Here is a 24,940-nt window from a genome sequence, read left to right on the forward strand (position 1 = left end):
TATAACTATATGGCCAACATCATTTGAGCCTTCGGGGTCGCACACATATACACCGAGACGTCAAATAAAATATATATATGATGTATATATATTACTCAAGTAACAAAATAGTAAATCGAAATTAATTCATTTACTATTCATATGAATAGTAAATAAATCGAAATTAATTAATTTACTATTCACATGAAAGCGACATGATAGAAATTATTAATTATAAGTTACATAACATACCCCTGAAGTATTTGAGAAATATAACTTTATGATATTGCATAAATCGATTACAATATCCTATTTTGGATTCTTTCAAAAAGGAAAAAAATTCACGGAGTAATATAAGGTTCACGGGTGTTTCTAAAAGGTAATATATATTACTCTCTTTTACAAGTATGAATTAGATTATTAAATTTTTTGGTCGATACATATAGAAAGAGAGAAAGTAAGAAATGAAATAACAATGTTTCATACGGAGTATTATTTTGGGTTCATAATATTAATTAAATGTTGATTAATTATTACTTGGGTTTGGACTAGTATCCATTGACGTTGTTTGAAGTGTAGTGTGGACTATCCTAAGAGACGGTCATATTTTTGATCGTAGGTTTCTGTGACGATCGCTCCAAATCCATATGGACGAACACGTCATTCATTGATTTCATTGCGAGGTATTTGACCTCTATGTGATACGTTTTGTAACATTGCATTCGTTTGAAAAGGTATTTCATAAATGAATATATAAATTCCAGGTTTTTTTACATCTGATGATTCCTACGTATAGACAATCACCATTTAAATGGTTTACAATAATACATCTGTTGACAATACAGTCAAAATAAGATACATGGTAATGGTTTGATGAATGCAAGTTTCTTGTATATAGCATGTATGACTCCAAGCACATAACTTGTATCACGTATGAGCAAACAGCGGAAGACTTCTAGAAACCTGAGAATAAACATGCTTCAAGTGTCAACACAAAGGTTGGTGAGTTCATAGTTTTAATATTACACATAATCCGTATATCAATGTGGATTACAAAAGTTCAGTTGTTTTATTCAAAACGTTTATCATTATGTTTTAAATAAAAGGTGGATCACAAGATTTCAGTTGTTTCATCCGAAACGTTTATCAATCGGTTCTACAAAGTTGAGAACCCTGGTAACTAAACTTTAACGTTTATAATAAGTACCCCTCGTTTAACATGCAACCAACATGTACAATACACGCAATCCAACGTGTACTAACTTCAAATAGCATACGTCTGTTTTATAGTTCAGGCTAGAGTTTCTTTCTATACCTGGAACAGACGGGGATGTCAAGCCCTATGGATCCATATACTACTACTCGCGCCCACCAGTTCTTATAACTGGCAGTTAACAGTTACCAAAGCTAAGGGATTTTCGGTTCAAACTCAGTGTAGAATTTAGTATGTACTTGTATCCATTGCGTTTAAAATAAATTGCATGTATTCTCAGCCCAAAAATATATATTGCAAAAGCAATTAAAAAGGGAGCAATGAAACTCACGCATATAAATCTAGTATTTTCAGTATGTATAAACAGTTGCATGTATTCTCAGCCCAAAAATATATTGAGTAAAAGGGATCATATGAAACTCACTGTTTAATATTGATATACAATATTGCAGGAAAGCACGTAGACGCATCGGAGATGATAAACACGAGGTTTGATTCACAAAAAAATACCCTCAAACATTACCCATAACCTCCTTGGCAATAACCCATAATTTCCTTAGCTCTAGCTTGCTCGAAAACTCATTTTGAAAATTACTTGGACAGCACTCCGTCGTAATATTTGATGTACATTATTATTTTTGTATCGCAAAAATAATAACACTAATAATAAAAAAAATAATAAGATTAATAATAATCTTATTAATAATAATAATAATAATAATAATAATAATAATAATATAAATAATAAATAAAATAAATACGGAGTAATATGTATGTGTGTGTTTTTTTTTTCTTTTCTTTACTCGGCAGAAAATGTTGCAATTTATAGAACCTGGCCTGAAATCTGGAGTCATGCGACTCGCATGGAAATGGCCTTCTGGCCATGCGACTCGCATGAGGACCAGGGACAGCTCACATTGTTTTGGCTCCTAGCTTGTCGACATAATATAAAATAAATATAAATATATAAATAATTAATATAATTATTTATATATTATATTTTATTCTTGTGCATAGTAGACTAGATATTTTTGGTCCGTTGCGTCGGGCGTTTCTTCTTGACTCGGGTCCCGGTTCCGGATTTTCAGACGTCCTTGCGTACTATTTTATATCGTGTACTTTGCGTTCCGCAACTTGTACTCTTGTCATTTTTAGACGTTCTTCATCAATAATTTGAACCTTTTTAATTGTATCTTGTACATTTGAGCATTTTGGACCTTTCCGTCTTCAATTCTTCGTTTTCGTCTTTTGTCTTCGCACTTATTAAATATAAACGAATATTACTTGAATATGGAACAATTACAACTAAAATCCTGTCTTTCTTGGGGGATAATGCTATGAAATATATGTTCCTTTTTAGCCTTATCAATAGCCTTAAATTATCCCTTAATTATATCACTCAAAGTGTATCTTAAACTTTCGAGTGTTTTAGTCATTTACTTCTATAAATCATCATCTCGCTATTTGTTAAAATACATTTTTATAATAGCGTTTTACTGTAGCAAAGTTACTGTAGCAAAGTCAATTTCACTGTAGCAAATAGTGATTTTCGAAAACACTGTAGCATTTTGAGTAATGTGGCAATTTGAAAACACTGTAACAAATTAGTGTTTAACTGGTTCATCTTAAACGCTTTAGTTAACTTATCTAAATATCAATTGAATCAATAAACGAATGTTACTATCGTTTATTATATATATGTATATATCTTTTTAATATACATAAATCAGTTTTTAAATACACATTGGAAGTTATTTATAAATAAATTTTAATAATAAATATTTCAACTTATCATATACATTCAAATAGATATTTAAAGCAATAAGTTTAATGTACGGTATCAAACAATTAATACATTGTTACCTTTTCATGTTATAGTATATATGTATCTATTTACATATAATTGTTCGCGAATCGTCGAAAACAACCGAAGGGTATTTAAATATATAAAAGTAATTCAAAAATTTTGAGATTCAGTTTTACAGACTTTGCTTATCATGTCGGAAATGTTAATCATACAAAGATTAAGTTTAAATTTAGTCGAAATTTCTGGGTCATCACAGTTTCTCTCCTTCAATCAGTTTCTTCAAGAAAGGTATATCGTTTACTCACTTTGTGAATTATATATTTTGACAATTATTAGTAGTGTAACTGGATCTTTGGAATCGTTAATCATGTGCATGTTTCATTAAATAAGTGAAAATTTAATCTTGTTAAATTTTGTTCATAAAATAATAAAAGATTATTATTTTAACTATCCGCTGCGTTAATCTGTTTTGGTAAAAGTACACACGATTTTCCATCAGTGGTATCCGAGCCGCTTTTACACCATCTTAATTGTCGTGTGACTATTCTTTAGATTTAGCTTTGTGGTATATTGGTGAAAGTCGAAACCTTTTTGGTTTTTAAAGTCAACTCGGTTGATCTAGACTTAACCTCATGACGCACAAATATAATTGAAAGAATATCACTATTTTAAATTGTAGATTTAATTGTTATGGCTTGAATATTTATTATAATTATTGATTGTTTTATTCCATGGTTATACACATGCATTGTAACCATGGACAAGCCAAATTTAAGTTTTAATAATGTAGTTATTAAAATTGTGATTGCACACATAGCCCATAATGCCCCGACCTATGTATGATTGTTGTGATTGTTGATTACGGCAATATTATGTCATGTTGATTATTTATTAGGAAGGCCATTTTGAAGCCAAAGTTGTATTATATTTATTTTCCATTTTCATAGTATTGTATTTAACTTTATTTCAATTTGTAAAAGTACTAGTTTAGTTGTATTTTCAAATTTAAATAAATGTAACAAGATGAAGATTGAAGATAAAATACAACATGCTTTTGGCTTAGAAGATGGCGAACATGTCAAGTTGACAACAATGGCGTTTGTCAAGTTTTCACTTGATTCTTGAATCAAGTGGGAGCTACGATATTACCCTTAGTTTGACCTCTTGATCCCATGTCAGCTCATGGGATCAAGCATAGGATTTTTGGGCTAGGCTATGTGTGTGTGATGCATGGTATGGTTGTGTTTTATTTTTACGCATTTATATTTAATTGTTGATTATAATATATGCTAAATGTTTTTGATGAAAACATCAAATAAAACTAGTAACGAGTTTCAAAGGTTAAAATTGATGATTTTAAAAAGTTAAACTCTAACGAGTTTAAAGTTAAATATTTTTTTTTGGAACTCAAATAATATATATGAGCGACATCTTTTAAAAATGTTTTAAAATGATACACAGTGTGTATTTGTTATTTTTTATATATAAAATAAAATAACAAACTTGACGCATAAACACGATCGACATATATAAAATTGGTTAAAATGTTTTTTAACAAATTGTAGCGAATCTTGTGTGCATGCATTATTCGTTAACACAAACATTTTTTTAAAATACCCGTCAAATTTAAGTCATGTCATCCAATGAGCTTGCAAACACTCCTCGTTATTTTTTGATTACGGTGAGACCTAATTGAATTATAGCCACGAGGTGGATTTTCAGTTACGAGTGAGACTAGGCTGAATTTCCACTGTTTCCAAATTGGACGACTTAATCGTATTCACGGTGAGACCTGAGTTCGAGGCAAGGATGGGACAAACATGTCAATAGATAATAGTGGTTTGTTAGACTACACATATCTCAAGGTCCCATAAAGATCTAAGAGTTGCATCTGTGATGCAATTGGTACTCGCTACCTACCAGTAGACTCTATAACTGCTAGCTGATCAACAGATGTAGTTATGAAACCTCTATGTGGATCTTAGGCTTTCGTAAATTAATTGTTTTTAAATATATTAAAACTTGGGTAATTAATTTATTAAAGTACAATATCGAAAATACTAAAATTGAATCTTGTTCTCTTGTAGATGTCAAACAATCAAAACGTAAACCAAATCAACCTCCGTTCTTTGTTGGAGAAGGAAAAACTCAATGGTTCAAACTTTCTCGATTGGCACCGCAACCTGAGAATTGTTCTCAAATTTGAAGGGAAGTTGAACAAAATTGAAGAACCCTTACCCGAAGCTCCTCCTGAGACAGCTACTGCTGCTCAAAAGAATGCTTATCAGAAGTTGTTTGATGAGCAAGAGAAGATAGCTTTAATCATGCTTGCTAGTATGACTTCTGACCTCCAAAAGGAAATGGAAGATCGTACAGCATATGATATGATGACTGAGCTGAAAAATATGTTTCAGAAACAGGCTAGTCAAGAGTTATATGAAACTTATAAGCTTCTTCAAACATGCAAAATGGAGGAGGGTCAATCAGTGAGCTCTCATGTCTTAAAAATGAAAAGCTACATTGACCTATTGGAAAAACTTGGAACTACCTTGCCGCCTAACTTGGCCGTGAACACGGTTTTGGTTTCACTACCAAAATCGTATCACTAATTTGTGATGAATTACAATATGCAAGGTTGGGAGAAATCTCTGGCAGAGGTGCACTCGATGCTCAAAACTGCTGAACAGGATATTCCATATAAGGTTTCCAATCCAGGTGTCCTTATGATTAGGGAAGGTAGAGTGAAAAAGAATAAGCCGAAAACTTGGGGAAAAGGAAAAGGCAAGTCAATTGCTAAGAAAAAGATTCCACCACCTCCCAAGAAAGAAAACCCAGCGAAAGACGCAGAATGTTTCCACTGTGGAAAGGCTGGCCACTGGAGGAGGAACTGTCCTTCCTACCTATCTGAGTTGAGAAAAGGCAAAGCTGGCCAGACCAGCAAATCAGGTATATTTCATATACAGTTATATACTTTTTCTAGTGATTCCTGGATTTTTGATACTGGTTGTGGTACTCACATCTGTAACAATATGCAGGGAATGAGAAGAAATAAGAGACTGAAGAAAGACACACTAGACTTAAGAGTGGGCAATGGGGCTCGAGCTGCTGTTGAAGCTATTGGCACCTATGAGCTTACTTTACCTAGTGGTCTTATTGTTTTGTTGGAACAATGTCATTATGCTCCTAGTATTACGAGCAATGTAATTTCAGTTTCTCTTTTGAAAAATGTTGGTTTTGAACTTACATTTATGCACTTTGGTATTTCAGTTTCTAAGAATAATGTATTTTATTTTAATGCTATTCCACGTGATGGTATTTTTGAAATTGATATGCATGGTGTAATTTCAAATAATAATTCTGAATATACATGTACTGCCAAACGAGTCAAGAAAGACTTGAATAATACCTATCTATGGCATTGTCGTCTTGGTCATATAAACAAACAACGCATTTCAAAACTCCAATCTGATGGGATTTTGGAATCAACTGGCTCTGAGTCATTTGATGTATGCGAGTCATGTTTATGTGGAAAAATGACAAAGGCTCCTTTCTCCGGTTTAGGTGAAAGAGCTAAAGATCTTTTAGGACTAATACATACTGATGTATGTGGCCCTTTTAGAACTATGTCTAGAAATGGTGAAACATACTTCGTTACATTTACTGATGATTATAGTAGATATGGTTATGTTTACTTACTGAAACATAAACATGAAGTTTTTGAAACGTTCAAAATCTTTCAAAATGAAGTAGAGAATCAACTTGGAAAGACCATTAAAGCCCTTCGTTCTGATCGGGGAGGGGAATATATGAGTCAAGAGTTTTTGGACCACCTGAAGAATTATGGGATTGTCTCACAATTCACTCCACCTTATACACCACAGCACAATGGTGTGTCGGAGCGGAGGAATCGAACTTTACTTGATATGGTTCGATCTATGATGAGTCTAACTACTCTACCAATGTCTTTTTGGGGTTATGCATTAGAGTCTGCTGCACGCATACTCAATATGGTTCCAACTAAGAAGGTAGATAAGACACCATATGAGTTATGGCATGGAAAGAGTCCTAAGTTGTCTTATTTGAAAGTCTGGGGTTGTGAAGCGTATGTGAAACGTGACACTTCAAACAAGTTAGAACCCAGAGGTATCAAATGTCACTTTGTGGGATACCCAAAGGAAACAATGGGTTACTACTTTTACTACCAAGCTGAAAACAAAGTGTTTACTGCTCGGTTTGCTGAATTCTTTGAAAGAGATTTTCTCTTACAAGAAGTCAGTGGGAGTAAAGTAGATCTTGAGGAAATTCAAGAATCACAAAGTAACATACCTTCTGAAGGCACTAGCCAACCACACATTGAAGCTGGACACACTGTTGGTGAGCCAGAACGTGTTGTACCTATACTTCGTAGATCTAGTAGAACTCTTCATCAACCTGAGAGGTTAAATCTTCTGATTAATTCAGATGTACCTCATCTAGGGGATTATGATGAACGCTCTAGCTATGATGAAGCCATGTCAGATCCACAATCTGACAAATGGGGAGATGCTATGAAGGCAGAGATGCAGTCCATGAAAGATAATCAAGTATGGGACTTGATTGATCTTCCACCCAATTGCAAGACAGTGGGCAGTAAATGGGTCTTTAAGAAGAAGGCTGACATGGACGGTAATGTAAACACTTTTAAGGCTCGATTGGTGGCAAAAGGTTATACTCAAACTCAAGGAATTGATTATGAGGAAACTTATTCACCAGTCGCGAGCATTAAATCAATTAGGATACTTATTGCCATAGCTGCTTTTCATGATTATGAAATATGGCAAATGGATGTCAAAACTGCTTTCCTAAATGGCGACCTAAGCGAGGACGTATATATGGTTCAGCCGGAAGGGTTTGTGAATCCTAAGTATCCTACTAAAGTATGCAAGCTTCTAAAATCTATTTATGGATTAAAGCAAGCATCCAGGAGCTGGAATCTTAAGTTTGATCAGAAAATCAAAGAGTTTGGTTTTTCTCAAAACCAAGATGAGCCCTGTGTTTACATTAGAGCTAGTGGGAGCAAAGTTGTCTTCTTGATCTTGTATGTTGATGACATACTACTTATTGGAAATGACATTCTAACTTTGCAAGATGTCAAATCTTGGCTTGAAAAATGTTTTGCCATGAAAGATCTTGGAGAAGCTAAGTATATTCTTGAAATCGGGATCTATAGAAATAGATTCAAAAGGCTTATTGGTTTGAGTCAAAGTACATACATTGACAAAATCTTGAGAAGATTTAACATGCAAAACTCCAAGCGCGGAGCATTACCCATGCAAAAGGGCATAACCGTGAGCAAGTCTCAAAGTCCTATCACACCTGATGAGATAAGACGAATGAAATATGTTCCGTATGCTTCGGCTATAGGATCCATTATGTATGCCATGTTATGTACTAGACCTGATGTCTCGTTAGCTTTGAGTTTGATGAGTCGTTATCAATAGAATCCAGGTGAAGAACATTGGATTGCTGTTAAGAGCATTCTTAAATATTTGCGGAGAACTAAAGATATGTTCTTGGTTTACGGTGGTTTGGAAGAAGAGTTGAGTATTAGATGTTATACAGATGCTAGTTTCCAAACTGATCGAGATGATTCTCGATCCCAGTCAGGGTATGTCTTTGTCATGAATGGCGGGGCAGTTGATTGGAGAAGCTAAAAGCAGAGCACAGTTGCACAGTCTACAATGGAAGCAGAATACATTGCTGCCTCAGAAGCTGCTCAAGAAGCTGTCTGGATAAGGAAGTTTATTGCTGAACTCGGAGTAGTTCCCAGCATTGAATCCCCTATGGAAATGTACTGTGATAATTCAAGTGCTATTATACTTGCGAAAGAATCACGTGTACGTAAAGGTAGCAGACACATTCTTCGAAAGTTTGACTACATTCAAGAAGTCGTTGAGAGGAATGATATTAGTATTCTTAAGGTTCATACAGATGATAATGTGGCTGACCCGTTCACGAAGCCCATGACACACAACAAGCATGATGATCATGCTAGTAGTATTGGACTTCGTTATGCTGCTGATATTTTTAATTTGTAATTTAGTATTTGGATATTTTTGGAACATTAAACAGTTTTATCATAATGAATTGATATATTGATGGTATGATCGTTTTCATATATATCATTGTGTTCTATATTAGCATGTTTAATCCATGAGTAATTGTTGATTATTTAAAATCTCCATAATCAATCATGTTATGGGAATAACATGAATTAAGATTAATATGAAGTTTTGGTTATATTTATTGATGATAAATAGTTAACTTGTTGAGACCAAATTTCATATGTATTCATTGATGATGAATATTGAAATGACCCAACCATGAGATGTCACTACATGGATCGTAGTCAGTAGTGAATCTTTTAGTAATTATGTCTTTGTGTCCTTAGACTTGAGATGCACGCCCATCTTGATGAGTGTAGCATTGTACTTTGATATGGTTAAATGCTGTCCTGAATAAGGCTGTTATAAAGGCCATTATTGGGTATAATGTAAAGCTCGTGATAGACACGTGTATGCAATATAGGATTTGTTCCTCCGAAATGTTTGGAGTTAGATACTTTTGAGCTCCTCGATGAATGAATAAGATATTTGTGTGGCCGCACCCAGATGTAATTAAGATGATACTTAATTAATTTGGTGATCTAATTCAGTTCTAAGATCGAGAAACAAAATTGTTAAACAAATGAGAATGACCGATGATCCATATCTCAAGTTTAACTAAAGTTATCTGAAACAAAAGGACGAATGACATTTAACACTTACCATAAACAGTTTCGAGAAACTACCCTCACATGAATTTGGGGACAATGACGTGTTGCTAGACGCTTACCATTGTTTGTATAGTTACTTGATATTGTGCCATGCATAAGTGGGAGTCTGTAGGATTAATGTGCAAGGTACAACATATAACTATATGGCCAACATCATTTGAGCCTTCGGGGTCACACACATATACACCGAGACGTCAAATAAAATATATATATGATGTATATATATTACTCAAGTAACAAAATAGTAAATCGAAATTAATTCATTAACTATTCATACTAGTGGTCAATGCCCGTGCGTTGCACGATTTGTCTCACGTTTTAATAATCTAATTGTAGATTAAAGATTTGGATATTTTGTTACATGTTGTCAAAGGAGCGTTGTGAAACCATGTTGTTGTTGTTGTAGTTATATCGTCGTGTTGGTAGGAGTGGCTATATGCCTATGCTCAATAACCGAACATTGAACCAAAACTGTAAGATAAATAGACAATGACGATAAATACATATGGAGTATAACATAGTGTAAGACAACGATTGAAGATTTGAAGTTAAACCCTAGTCGTTCATTTGGGCTTTAAGAGTGCGGTTGCCACCATGCATATAGTTCATAGAGTCATAAAAAGTGGGTTAAAATAAAATCATTACAAAAAAGAAAGTATCACGGCCTTTTCAAAATATAATTACAAAGAGGCTAGCTAACCTGTATCTAAGACACCTGTGGTTATGATGTCATGATGGCCGACTTAGTTGACATAATGAGAATATATGAATTTCAAATGAAAACATCCGTAACAAATGAACCCTCATGTGACAGACATGCTATATCTCTAACATGGGAGAAATGGGCCGAAATGCAACTTTTAACACTAATTTAATCCCTTACCCCATGTCGTATGTTTACCCATTTGGAAAACCTACCGTGTTTGTATTTGATGATTTGTTGAAGGTAACGAAAACTATGTAATGATTACATGGTTAAACATTATCACACTTAGATGATTAGTGAGGGGTCAAAAACATTACAACGAAGATTCTGTTAATGAGATTAGTGAATTATTAAGTAAACCCAAACATTAATGATGAAGCTTCTTAGAGATATAGCTGATAATAAAACGTTAGTTACATAGTTCAACGTCAATGAAATCAATAAATGTTTAAGAGAACCCAATATCATTTAATGATTACGGAACTCAAATAAAAGAATTGACATGGTATATGACTAATAAAACAAACATTTATAAAACTCAAATATAAAACTTAACACGATGCAATGCAGATAACAGATGTAATATGCCTCAGCATCCTCTACTTTATAACCATTTGTGCTAGCTCAGTTATTTCGATAATTATTACTATCAAACAACATATGAAAGATATACTATAATTTTCCAATTCCACCACCACTACAAAATCTTGTTATGAATGTTGCTATAAATGCAGAGTAGTAATAATTAAAAACTAAAATTTGCTATTGCAAACGGACCAAAATAATATGTAATTGTTTGAAGAAAATAATTGATGATTTGAAAATGTTCATTAACAGGAACCTACAAATTAAATGAAATGTAAAAGAGAGGCCTCTAGCCAATAACCTGAACTGTTCCATCAGACATTGAATCCCCTGCTTCAACATTCTTTTCAGCTTGTCTTGATCAAAAATATTTTTGAGACTATCGCTTTCCCTGAAAATATTTTTCAGCTTGTCTTGATCAAAAATATTTTTGCAGACGTATAATTAGTAAACAAAAGCATAACACATTTTGCGATGGTTGACTATGCAATCTAACTGAAATAATATAATTTTTAAACTGAACAGAGAAAATATGTACGCAACGAAAATTACAAAACGATACGAAGTACCAGGCTACCAGCAAGTTCATGCACAACTATGGTATCTCATTATGGTGGTTGCTTTTCAAGATAAGAAATATGATCGTATTTGTATAATAAGATATTACATATTACGTTACATAGAGAAATAAAAGCTAAAACAAAATGAAAAGAAAAAATTGGTTTATATAATCTAAGAGGAATTCGAGTCTCTTGTGCTTCCTTACAACTTTTAGACTCCCTTTATTGATCACGTATTTGATTGACATATTGTGTGTTCTTTAGACTACCATAATTTATTAGCTTCATTTACTGATCTATGACTCAATATAAAAAGATAGATATAGATATAAATATAGATTAGATATAGAATAATAAAATATTAAAAACTTTTACCATATGGTTAAGTGGTTATAGTGGATAAAAAAAACAATAGTAAATGAAGTGGGTTAATGGACTTATTTATGACACTTGGAGTCAAAATTTATAGATATATAGATGAATAGTAAATAAATCGAAATTAATTAATTTACTATTCACATGAAAGCGACATGATAGAAATTATTAATTATAAGTTACATAACATACCCCTGAAGTATTTGAGAAATACAACTTTATGATATTACATAAATCGAATACAATATCCTATTTTGGATTCTTTCAAAAAGAAAAAAATTCACGGAGTAATATAAGGTTCACGGGTGTTTCTAAAAGGTAATATATATTACTCTCTTTTGCAAGTGTGAATTAGATTATTAAATTTTTTGGTCGATACATATAGAAAGAGAGAAAGTAAGAAATGAAATAACAATGTTTCATACAGAGTATTATTTTGGGTTCATAATATTAATCAAATGTTGATTAATTATTACTTGGGTTTGGACTAGCATCCATTGACGTTGTTTGAAGTGTAGTGTGGACTATCCTAAGAGACGGTCATATTTTTGATCGTGAAAGGTATATCGTTTACTCACTTTGTGAATTACATATTTTGACAATTATTAGTGGTGTAACTGGATCTTTGGAATCGTTAATCATGTGCATGTTTCATTAAATAAGTGAAAATTTAATCTTGTTAAATTTTGTTCATAAAATAATAAAAGATTATTATTTTAACTATCCGCTGCGTTAATCTGTTTTGGTAAAAGTACACACGATTTTCCATCAAAAGAAAGGTTAATAACTCGATTAAAACTTTCATCCATTTGACATGATATCTTTTTAATGTAGGGATCAAGTAAAAAGGAGCAATCAAATTGAAAATTATGAAACTTCAAAGTGAATAACTATTAGTTTGAGTATTCATAGATTGGAAACTGATAAACTCAGTGAATGATTAGATGCAACAAGGTATTATGCCTGGCAAACGGGTCGTGTTGGGTCCAGAGTTTGGGTCAAAACGGGTCATGGGTCGAATGGATCTCAATTTTCAAACAGGCTGAACAGGGCAGGTCCAAACAGGTTGGATCGGGCCGAGACCCATTTTTCTTATAAAATTTTAACTATTATACTTTTTTATTTTTTTATTTTTTTAATTTTTATTTTCATTCTCATTTTTTTTTATATTTTTAATTATTCAATTGTTTAATTTCTTTAATTTTTATTACTTTTAAAAAATAATAATTATATTTTAATTTTGTTATATATATATATATATATATATATATATATATATATATATATATATTGGTAGGATCAAGAGGGAAGTAACCATTCGGAGGGAAGCGGAGGGAAGCAAAAACTTTTTTTTTTTTCGTTTTTTGAAAAAACTTTGTTCACGAACATTATAGATGAGATGAAAATATAAATATTTAGTAGAGACACTTTGCGATAAATGTTTTTATTTTGGCGGGAAAACGCTCGAAGAAATAATATATAACAATTATCGTGTTTTTCGAGCGTATTTTGAAGTTTTAGCTATTGGGGTTTAGATATTAGGGTTTATAGGGTTTAGATATTAGGGTTTAGAAATTTAGGGTTTAGGGTTTAGATTTAGGATTTAGATTGAGTTTTTATCATGAACGGTTTAGAGTTTAGGGTTTAGGGTTTAGGGTTTAATGTTTTGGGTTTATGGAATAAACCCAAAACACCAAACCCTAAACCCTAAACCCTAAACTCTAAATCGGGCTAAATTTTGCTTCACAACACATGAAAAAAAAAACGTTCATATTCTTCACGAACAATACTATCTTGAATGTTATTTTTGTCGATCGTTTTCCCGCCTAAATAATAACATTCATCACGAAGTGTTTCTTCTAAATGTTCATATTTTCGTGTGATCTTGATGCCGGGAAAAAAAATTCAAAAAAAAACAAAATTTTTTTTTTTGGCTTTCCCCCGCTTCCCCCCGATTGGTTACTTCCCCATTGATCCTGCCCATATATATATATAATGGAAGGATCAAGAGGGAAGTAACTAATCGGGGGGAAGCAAAAACTTTTTTTTTTTCGTTTTTTGAAAAAACTTTGTTCACGAACATTATAGTTGGGGTGAAAATATGAACATTTAATAAAGACACTTTGTGATAAATGTTTTTATTTTGGCGGGAAAACGCTCGAAGAAGTAATATATAACAATTATCGTGTTTTTCGAGCGTATGTTGAGGTTTTAGCTATTAGGGTTTAGATATTAGGGTTTAGAAATTTATGGTTTAGGGTTTAGATATTAGGGTTTAGATATTAGGGTTTAGAAATTTAGGGTTTAGGGTATAGATTTATGGTTTAGATTTAGGATTTAAATTGAGTTTTTAACACGAACGGTTTAGAGTTTAGGGTTTAGGGTTTAGGGTTTAGGGCCAAACCCTAAACCCTAAACCCTAAACTCTAAATCGGGCTGAATTTACTTCACAAAACATGGGGGAAAAAAACGTTCACATTCTTCACGAACAATATTATCTTGAATGTTATTTTTGTAGATCGTTTTCCCGCCTAAATAATAGCATTCATCACAAAATGTCTTTTCTAAATGTTCATACTTTCGTGTGATCTTGATGCCTGGAAAAAAAATTCCAAAAAAACGAAAAAAAAAAAGTTTTTTGCTTCCCCCCACTTCCCCCCGATTGGTTACTTCTCCATTGATCCTGCCGTAACCAATCGGAGGGAAGCAAAAAACTTCTTTTTTTTCGTTTTTCTTTGGAATTTTTTTTCCAGACATCAAGATCACACGAAAATATGAACATTTAGAAAAGACACTTCGTGATGAATGTTATTATTTAGGCGGGAAAACGATCGATAAAAATAACATTCAAGATAATATTGTTCGTGAAAAATGTTAACGTTTTTTTTCTTCTTCATGTTTTGCGAAGTAAAATTCAGTCCGATTTAGAGTTTAGGGTTTAGGGCAAGGGGTAGCAGTGGATTCAAGTTCGAATCTCACTCTTTAAAAATACCCGTGGTAGGCTTACTTACCATAAGCCGGGTTGCCCCTGGGAAGGTTTTACCGACCTATTCAGGACCCAGATCCGACCCGCCTGCCCCTCAGGATGGTTTAAGGTTCGGATCCCTGTAATATGGTTCGGGTTTCCTGCCCGAACGCGTGTGTATCTGCAAATGATGACTAGGCTTCGGTCCGGACTGATGCAAGCTTGCCGTTCAAAAAAAAAAAAAAAAAAAAAAAAAAAGAGTTTAGGGTTTAGGGTTTGGTGTTTTGGGTTTATTCCATAAACTCAAAACACCAAACCCTAAACCCTAGACCCTAACCCCTAAACTCTAAATCGTTCGTGTTAAAAACTCAATCTAAATCCTAAATCTAAACCCTAAACCCTAAATTTCCAAACCCTAATATCTAAACCCTATAAACCCTAATATCTAAACCCTAATATCTAAAACTCAACATACCCTCGAAAAATACGATAATTGTTATATATTAGTTCTTCGAGCGTTTTCCCGCCAAAATAAAAACATTTATCACAAAGTGTCTTTATTAAATGTTCATATTTTCATCCAACCTATAATGTTCGTGAACAAAGTTTTTTCAAAAAACGAAGAAAAAAAAGATTTTGCTTCCCCCGATTGGTTACTTCCCTCTTGATCATATATATATATATATATATATATATATATATATATATATATATATATATATATATATATATATATATATATATATATATATATATATATATATATATATATATATATATATATATATATATTATTTTTTGTTTTGTTTAATTTTTTATAATTATTCTAATTTTTTATTTGATTTTTTTTCATTTTTTAAGTTTTTTTTTTCATTTTTTCATATTAAAATGAATTGGAAATGGGTTTCTACGGGTCTAGATCTAATATATTAATGGACTAAAGATGAGTCTAGATGGAACTCTGATATAAGGGTAAAAATGACATTTTTCAAACCTATCTTAAATAGGAGTACTAAAAAAAGTTTGTTGGGAGACATTTATAATGTGACGGTGGGAGTAGTATATAACAAGTTAACAACTTATTTTCTGAATTTTTTACCCTTAGGAGTTAGGACATGTTAGTTACACATACATATACAAACAATAAAATATGAAGATAACTCTGTGGTACCAAATCCTCAAAAACATTTTGTGGATGACATTAACAAACTTACCCCCAACTGTCTATGCAGTATGCACCCTTCAGTCTTCTCATATTGTGCAATTCAAATACTAACAAAATTAGTTCACATACAGCATATTAGTTAGTATCTAAAATTCATACCAGCACGATGATGGCGATTAAATTGGCAACCACAAGAGGCTTTATTACGTTGCCAAATTTGAATTTGAATTTGAATTTTCCCTCTTCTCCATTTTGCAGCTCGTTGGATAATAAATCGAGTTCACTCCATTTGGTACAAAAAAAAATGATATCGATTACTTAACTCGCAAACACTTGAACTTCTGTAAGACGAGAGTAAATTATTGATGAATTTTGGTTTGTATATATGAACAGATTGCAGGTATTTCGCATAGGAACACAGTTTGCTATGCAGAATCATCTTCTTCTGCTTCTACTGGTAATTTTCAGCTTAAAATTAGCTATGCAAAATCATCTTCTGCTGCATTAAAAAAAAAAAAAAAAAAAAAAAAAAAACCCTGCATGACTAACATACATATGAGTCTCTATTATAGTTGCTGCTGAAGCAAAAGAGGGAGAGTCGACAGAGGTGGAAGCCGCCAAAGAAGATGCCGCTGCTGCTCCGGAGAAACCGAAGCCAAAGCCGCCAGCAAAGGCACCAGTGAAGCCATTACCGGAGATGATGGAAGAGGATGTGATTCCCTCTCTAAGATCAATTCTTGAAACACAAGAAGATATCTCTGAACTCGAGTTGTTTTTCGAGGATAACAAGGTAAGTCATAACATTTCATTATATTTATCTTATTCTAATTTAATCAGCATATGATTACTCTTATCTATTTGAAGTTAAGGTTTTTTAAGGAAAACTGTTAAAGCAGTTGGTGTTTAGCTTCACATGTGTCTAGATCCCTCTTGTTTGTGATACTGGGTTTCGATTTTATCCCTGAGCCTACAGAAACCAAACTCAAGCTTGACATTCGTGGACACTGGACGGCCACGTGTCAAGCCACATTCGGGTATCCACTTTCGGTTGGTTTATCGGTACCGATACCGAACTCGTCCCAAATCAGGAACCGAAACCAAAAACCCATCGGTTCGATATTCGGTACCGGTTCATTATCGGTTTTCGAGAATTTGCTCATGCCTGTTTCTTTTTAACAGGTCATGCAGACTCGATTTTGGTTCGATAACCATCCTACGCAATAATAGGGTGTTTTCAAACCGACTAATCCTAAAACCGAATCGAATACAAAACGGAAAAAAACCAAACTGATTTGGAATTCGGGTTTCGGTTCTGTTTTAGTTGGTTTTCAGTTTACTTTTATATATTATTAGTATTATATATTATTTATTATTATTATTATTAGCATTCTATTTATTTATTTATTTATTTATTTATTTTATACGGCTCTATTAAGCAAGTCAACACCAAACGTCGATTTATTGATGACTTGACTGCCACTTAGAGCCTAAATTGAACTCCAGGCACGATTTAAAACCCACGAAAATCTGATTCGACCAGTTTTATGGCGTTAATTTTATTTTTATTTTTATTTTTATTTATATATGTTTTATTTTATTTTATTTTTATTTATATATGTTTTATTTTATTTTATTATTTTATTAATATTTATTACTACTATTATTATTTTATTTATTTATTATTTATTTAATTTTTTTATTTTTTATTATTATTATTATTATTTTTTAATATTTTTTGGCCGGAGGTCCTCTTGGAAGCAATCTCTTTAGCTGTCGAACAGAGAGAGGGAAAACTTTCTCTACTCTTTGGGGTGTTTCACTCGGGGTGAAGAAATGACTTCTCTTTATTCTAGAATAGGGGAAGGATTGTCTACGTCTCACCTCCCCATACCCCACACATGTGGGATTGAGTGTTGTTTTTTTCAGTTTTACTTTTACAAATTCGATTTAACCGAAAATTGAATTCAAAACCAAACCGATGAACACCCCAACTAACAATAACAACCTCTTCTGATCTGGTATATACTCATTATTATGTTTTTGTTTGCATGCACAGCTAGAAGGCTCTTTTTTAAAGAAGGATATTCCACATTCATTCTGGGCATTGTTCCCAGATGGTATTAATGGTAAGTTCTCTTCTTCCCTGTTTAATTACCATTTTCTTATAATTACCATTTGATAATCATCTTAATTCCAATAGGTCCAAAAGGCTTTTCGCTATCTTCATACGGGTCAACTGCAAGCAATGTCGAACCTTTTCTTGTAGACGAGAAAAAAGTCACAGCAAAACTACTTGTATTCTGGGTTGAAAAACGTTTAGCTGCACAAGGAATAATTCCAGTCTGGACAGATTGATCAAAACATGTTTCTAACAAGAAACTATTTCAACTCTCAAATATCATCATACAGCATCATCAAATGTACAAGTTTTTTCGGTTCTTGATGCTCTAAGCACAATGTTTATACATATCTAATAGCATTCATTCACCTATGCTTTGAGTTATTTGATAGTAATAGTTCTTGAATGATTATTCAAGTTTTGAAAGTAATTACCTGATACTGACTAATAACAAATCATGTTATCAACCGTGGTTGTCAAAAATAACGCTTGTATCTGCTTCTGCTGTAAGTCAGAAACGATACATCAAGATTGAAAAGGTCGCGTAGACGTAGACCCACTAATTAGACGTTTTTAACGTTGACCCACTAATTAGACGTTTTTAGGCGAAACACGATGGGCTACTCACCAAACCGACTAGTCGACCGAGACGACAAACATTAACAACACTCCAAGACATTGACGTACATGTGAAGTGCTATGAAAATTGGTTGAAACAAGGGAAATAGGTAATGTTATTAAACTCTCAGAATAATCAATTACTTACTCGCTGCAAAATTTCCTTTATTGTTACCCGCTCATTCCATGAGCCTCGAAGGTTGCAGACGTCTTGCATTCAAACCTCATCCGAGGGGGGTTTACCACACGCGATGCCTACACAGATTCGTCGTGGGGCGGTAGGACTGTAATAGTTCAACCAAAAAAGTGATCGGGTTAGTGGGTTCAAACATCGCGTTCAGCCCCCCATCAATGAATCCTAACCGCCGTTCAAAAAAAAAAAAAAAAAAAAAATTTAATTAAGTAAATGCACCAATAACCCAAAAATAAGATGATTGTCCCTTTTATAATCAAATGATAGCAAGCAGAACCTGTTTATCCGAACACTAGAAACTGATTAATGTTACTTCAAGTTGCAACAACCATACAAAAAGTTGCAAAGTGCAAACTCATTGACAAATAGCATACATTTATATGAAGTACCATCGAATTAATGCATGAATGCTTTTACAACAAACGAAGCACAAATAATCCTTACACATGAAATTCAGCATTACCATAAGTTAAAGAACACATACAACAGTCTCTGATCATAATCAGCATGAACCAGAAGCCCCAACTCAGTTCCAGAGTTCATAGTAACTTGTCAGAACTGGGCATTTGAATTATGCATAGCTTGCCTTAGTTCACTTAAGAAATCAATTTTTGGCCCAGAAGGCCCAACTCCAGCTGACGGGGAAATCATCTGACAACAGTTGCAAAAGATATATTTGTTTTAATAAAGGTGCCAATTATAATTTATCTACTTTTAGGCTATATCTTTTACCTGATGAGGAAGTCGAAATTGTCCCCATGCTGATGCAGTGCTTCCTGAATACATAACTGGCCGCTCTGTAAAACACAAAAAGAGATATATATGAGATTCTATCTGTTAACCACTTCAATCATTACATTACATGTGATTACATGTAGATGAAATCATGAACCAATAATAAGATTGTATTACTCACCAGCTAAATCAGTTGAGGGATTTTCATATGCATTCATTGCAGCAGCCCAACCTGCATTATAGAGTTCACATATTAACATTACTACTTCAAGATTATATATTACCCTTCCATAAGACAACAAAGAAGATACATTTTGAAGCAATTTAGGTATGATCCATCTGCCTGTAGTCATATATGGCATATACATCATATAAAGTTTTAAACTTTATAAACAGAAAATAGTTAATTTGAAATACATACGGTTGTTCAAAAGTTGATAAGCTTCACTGTCACAACATCCTTGCAAGCCAATTAAGCGTATTGGATCTGCATGATCCATGATAGGAACATTTCTCAAAGCAGCAGATTGATTTTTATCCCCATCGTTCCCATAACTAGGTGCACGTTCCAATCTATCTGCAGATATGGACCAGTCAGCTTACAAAGATATCCATAGTTTTATAGGAGTATCCACTAATCAATCTAAGTAGAATAGACGGATTCAACTTTTTTTATTAGTTGACTTTAAATCCCAGGTAGGTATTGTGTTCTTTTCAAATAACCTGCCAATTTGGTGGTAAAAGGTAGCACCTTTTGCAGAAATTGACATGTGTATATTTACAAGATCACAATTATAGAAATGAATAACAAGGCGCTATATAGGTGTCAGTTATCAGTTATTACTAGTTGAGATCAAAAGTGTAATAACTAATAAGAGGCTGTTAACGCCACTATATATGGCTATAATTCAAGAATCATACGATATTTCTTTCCTAAATCCCTAATCAGATAAGAGATAAACACTTGTATCTCTTGTACATCATTAATTTCTTAAAGAGTTAAAGATTTTATCTTCACAAGGTAGATCTATCTCTGCTAAATTCTAAAATTAGCATTTCTTCTATCTAAATTCAAAGCATTCATATATCCTATGAGACATTTAAAGCTACACTAAACCTCATATCTTGAGACAAGGACATCAACCATACATTTTCGATTAAAAATACTAATATTCCTAATATACACATCAAAAGAAACAAAAGTGCTGCAGATCAGATAAGATTGACAAGTCAATCGATGCATGCTATATTCAACTCAAATCTACATCCTGTCTTAAAGTTCAATAATCCTAAGTTCCCGAATCCCTAATCCAAATGAAAAAATTTCTATTTGCAATTCTAGTAACATGTAAACTAATAAAATTAGTCAATTGCCATATCTGATCATTACTTTCTGGAACAAACAAACATTCGTTCTTCGATTGTAGATCCCTATCATCTATAATCCTAACTTAGCATCAAGTTCACAATTAACTGAGCTTAAAATTTTAAAATCCGAATCACAAACCAAACCCTAGCCTAGTGCCTTTGCAATTAATTTTCAGCTTGTAACATCACAGTTAAAAAAACAACAATAACAACAAAATAATTAGATTTACCTCCACCAGATTTCCTCCTTCCCATAGATCGATTCCTACACACACAAATTTATAAATTAAAAAAAAAAAAGATATTTTATATATAAAAAAAAAATAGTAATTCTGGTGTGGAAAGAAGATGCATACCGTTGATTAGGAGGTGCGTAGCGTTTGACGGTGGCAATGTTGACCGCAGATGATGAATCGGTAGGGTTTTCCAGCATTTTTATGTTTTAATTAACTTTTAATCCCCTAACCACCACCACCGTCAATTAAGAAAGATATATTGAATATTCTTTGTATGTATATATACAAAAGGACAGAAGAAATTGAAAACTTATTAATGGTGTTTTTGTTACATGTGGGTTTGGGGTTAATTTTGGGAACTAGGGTTCTTGACCGTGCCGTCGGCCAGACGATGTAATAATTGCAGGAAGGAGGACGAAAGTAGACGGAATTTTGATTATTTAACGACTTTTTACATGAGAATTGATATTTCTACAGTCTACAGTAATAAATAAATAGATGAAAGTAAAATTATCTAAACTAGAAAAATTATCTAAAAAAAATAAAAATAAAAAATAAATAGATCAAGTAAAATTATAGAAAAATTATCTAAAAAAATAAAAATAAAAAATAAATAGATCAAGTAAAATTATCTAAACTAGAAAAAAATTCGACTGCGTGTTGCTGCGGTTGTATTCAACGCGTGATCGAATTTGGATATACGTTGTTTGGTACCTAATAAATCTAGTAGATTGGTTTGTTTGTTGGACGTGTATGTCTATGTATGAAATATAGCCCGAAATATTTAGTGTTTTTAAACGATGTCCGTTTCGCGTATAGTTAGTCGCGTTGTGTTCGTAAAATTATTTCGACTTGAACGGTGGTCTCGAAAAAATTTTAACTCGCACCGAGCGAGAATATATGGCCCGTTATTTAGTGTTTTTTAACGATGTCCGTTCCGCGTATAGTTAGTCGCGTTGTGCTCATCAGATTTTTTCAAGTTGAACGGTGGTCTCGGAAAAATTTAACTCGCACCGAGCGAGAAGATAGGACCCGTTAAAAATTCGGGTGGAATTAGTTTCTTTTATTTTAATAAAGTTATATATTTACGCATTTAACCCTTGCAAAAGTGTAAATTTGAGGGGCTGTTGTGTAAATTGAGCCGAATTTGAGGGACCGTTTGTAGTGTGAACGCAAAAGCAAACCGACAATTCGATAAAGCTGAAACTACAAAAATTTGAGGGGTTTTTAGTCTATAGGTATAATATAATATAATATAATATAATATAATATAATATAATATAATATAATAACTAGTCCGAACCGGCCCGCGCGTTGCGGCGGGAGCTTTCGGGCTGCGTATTCATATTTAACGTAGCGTTGTGTATTTACAGAGGAGAACGCGGCCCATGTGTTAAGCGCCGTTTTAGATGTCGTTGTGTTAAGCATTTTTTAAAAAGTATCCGTTTCGAACGTAGTTAGTTTTGTTTTGTTCAATAAAATTTTTCGAGTGTAACGGTGCTGTCGGAAAAATGTAACTCGCGGCGAGCAGAAAGATACGGGCTGTCGTTGTGTTTAGCATTTTTTTAAAAAGTGTCCGTTTCGAACGTGGTTAGTTTCATTTTGTTCATAAAATTATTTCGAGTCTGACGCTGCCGTCGAAAAAATTTAACTCGTGGCGAACAGGAAGATACGGGTTATCGTTGTGTTTAGTGTTTTTTAAAATTATCCGTTTCGCGTATAGTTAGTCCCGTTGGGTTCATAAGATTTTTCCGATTTGAACAGTGGTCTCGGAAAAATTTAAGCCGCACCGAACGAGAAGATAGGGCCTGTTATAAATTCGGGTGGAATTAAATTCTTTTATTTTAATAAAATTATATATTTACACTTTTAATCCCTGAAAAAGTGTAAACTTGAGGGGGTCGTTGTGTAAATATAGCCGTTAAGGGACCAGTTGTAATGTGAACGCAAACTCAAAACTACAATCCGATATAAATGAAACTATAAGCATTCTCATCATATTTAGTATGTGTGAACGCAAACTCGAAACTACAATCCGATATAAATGAAACTACAAACATTCTCATCATATTTGAACAGTGGTCTCGGAAAAATTTAAGCCGCACCGAACGAGAAGATAGGGCCTGTTATAAATTCGGGTGGAATTAAATTCTTTTATTTTAATAAAATTATATATTTACACTTTTAATCCCTGAAAAAGTGTAAACTTGAGGGGGTCGTTGTGTAAATATAGCCGTTAAGGGGCCAGTTGTAATGTGAACGCAAACTCAAAACTACAATCCGATATAAATGAAACTATAAACATTCTCATCATATTTAGTATGTGTGAACGCAAACTCGAAACTACAATCCGATATAAATGAAACTACAAACATTCTCATCATATAATGAAACTACAAACATTCTCATCATATTTAGTATGTAAGTATTAATATTAATATTAATATTAATATTAATATTAATATTAATATTAACTAGCTTAAGACCCGCGAATTCGCGGGTTTTTTTATGAACAAATTAAAAATTGAATTGTTGGACTAATTAAATTTTATGTAGTTTTTGTTAGGTTATTACTATATCAAAAAAGTTTGCATTTATTAAAAGAAAAATGGTAATGAACCGTTCTCCACATATGCCAAATACAAAAAGTGAAAACATGATTTTTTTTTTTTCCTTTTAAATGAAGTATCTTTTCAAAGCCGACGTCCTCACCTAAGTCTTTGGGTATATGCACCAAATTATAGTAGTACCCATTACACTATGTTCTAAATATAACACTTATTACATTACGTTCTAAATATAATACCCATTACATTACGGTCTAAATATAACAACGATGTTATTTAGAATGGCAAGATATCGCCATAAATTAAATTAAAAATCACTTTCCATGACCACCAGTTTGCTTAACTACAGAATGGCAAGATAAGTACTGGTGCAATATCTGCTCAAAATGGCTCAGAAGGACTGTAGCAACATGTGTTTATCAACAGGTCTTTGAAAAGTAACAGGAGGAGCATAGGCGTGTATACTTTTAAATAGGTTGCAAGAGCAGACCTGATTGCATAGTACACTTTATCGTGTGATGATGGATGACATTCGTGATTCGACTTTATCGAAAGATGACTGGTGTATAAATTCATGAAATGGAACACAAAAATCTGTACCTATAATTGTCAATATTAACACAGAATTAATGTAGAAAAAGAAAAAAAGGTTCACCAGACTAAAATAATTCAAGTAACTAACGCATCGTAACAAAAAATATACCTCCTGTTATAGGCCAATTTTCTAGTACCGAGAATTCTTTGCTAGAAGGTGCTGCTGGTGTTTCATAAGTAGCAGCAGGCACAAAGACATACGTACTTTTAGGTAAAAAGAGAGAGTCCCCACAAACATACTTCTCCTGGCAGCTTGCTTTGGCGACATTTCAGAAAATGTAAACTCTTTCTAAAAAAAGTAATATAAATAAATTTTTTTTTTTTTTTTTTTTAAATAAGTT

The 24,940-nt window shown here is 32.9% G+C and overlaps 2 protein-coding genes across 2 annotated transcripts; one reads left to right on the forward strand and one right to left on the reverse strand.

Moving 5' to 3' along the window:
• Window positions 1-16,162: 16,162 nt before the first annotated feature.
• Window positions 16,163-18,698, forward strand: LOC139899112 (uncharacterized). Its single transcript, XM_071881930.1, has 5 exons — window positions 16,163-16,461; window positions 16,563-16,626; window positions 16,742-16,959; window positions 18,226-18,295; window positions 18,370-18,698. Exons 1-5 carry the CDS (start codon window positions 16,336-16,338, stop codon window positions 18,522-18,524), a joined length of 633 nt encoding a protein of 210 aa, XP_071738031.1. The 5' UTR covers window positions 16,163-16,335; the 3' UTR covers window positions 18,525-18,698.
• A 701-nt stretch (window positions 18,699-19,399) lies between these two features.
• Window positions 19,400-21,853, reverse strand: LOC139899113 (uncharacterized). Its single transcript, XM_071881931.1, has 6 exons — window positions 21,559-21,853; window positions 21,433-21,467; window positions 20,256-20,411; window positions 20,016-20,066; window positions 19,832-19,896; window positions 19,400-19,750 (listed from the first exon to the last, which is right to left on the reverse strand). Exons 1-6 carry the CDS (start codon window positions 21,633-21,635, stop codon window positions 19,652-19,654), a joined length of 483 nt encoding a protein of 160 aa, XP_071738032.1. The 5' UTR covers window positions 21,636-21,853; the 3' UTR covers window positions 19,400-19,651.
• Between the last annotated feature and the right edge of the window lie 3,087 nt (window positions 21,854-24,940).

The sequence above is a fragment of the Rutidosis leptorrhynchoides genome, chromosome 3 (assembly GCF_046630445.1).
Source record: "Rutidosis leptorrhynchoides isolate AG116_Rl617_1_P2 chromosome 3, CSIRO_AGI_Rlap_v1, whole genome shotgun sequence".
In the NCBI taxonomy this organism is placed as follows: Eukaryota; Viridiplantae; Streptophyta; class Magnoliopsida; order Asterales; family Asteraceae; genus Rutidosis; species Rutidosis leptorrhynchoides.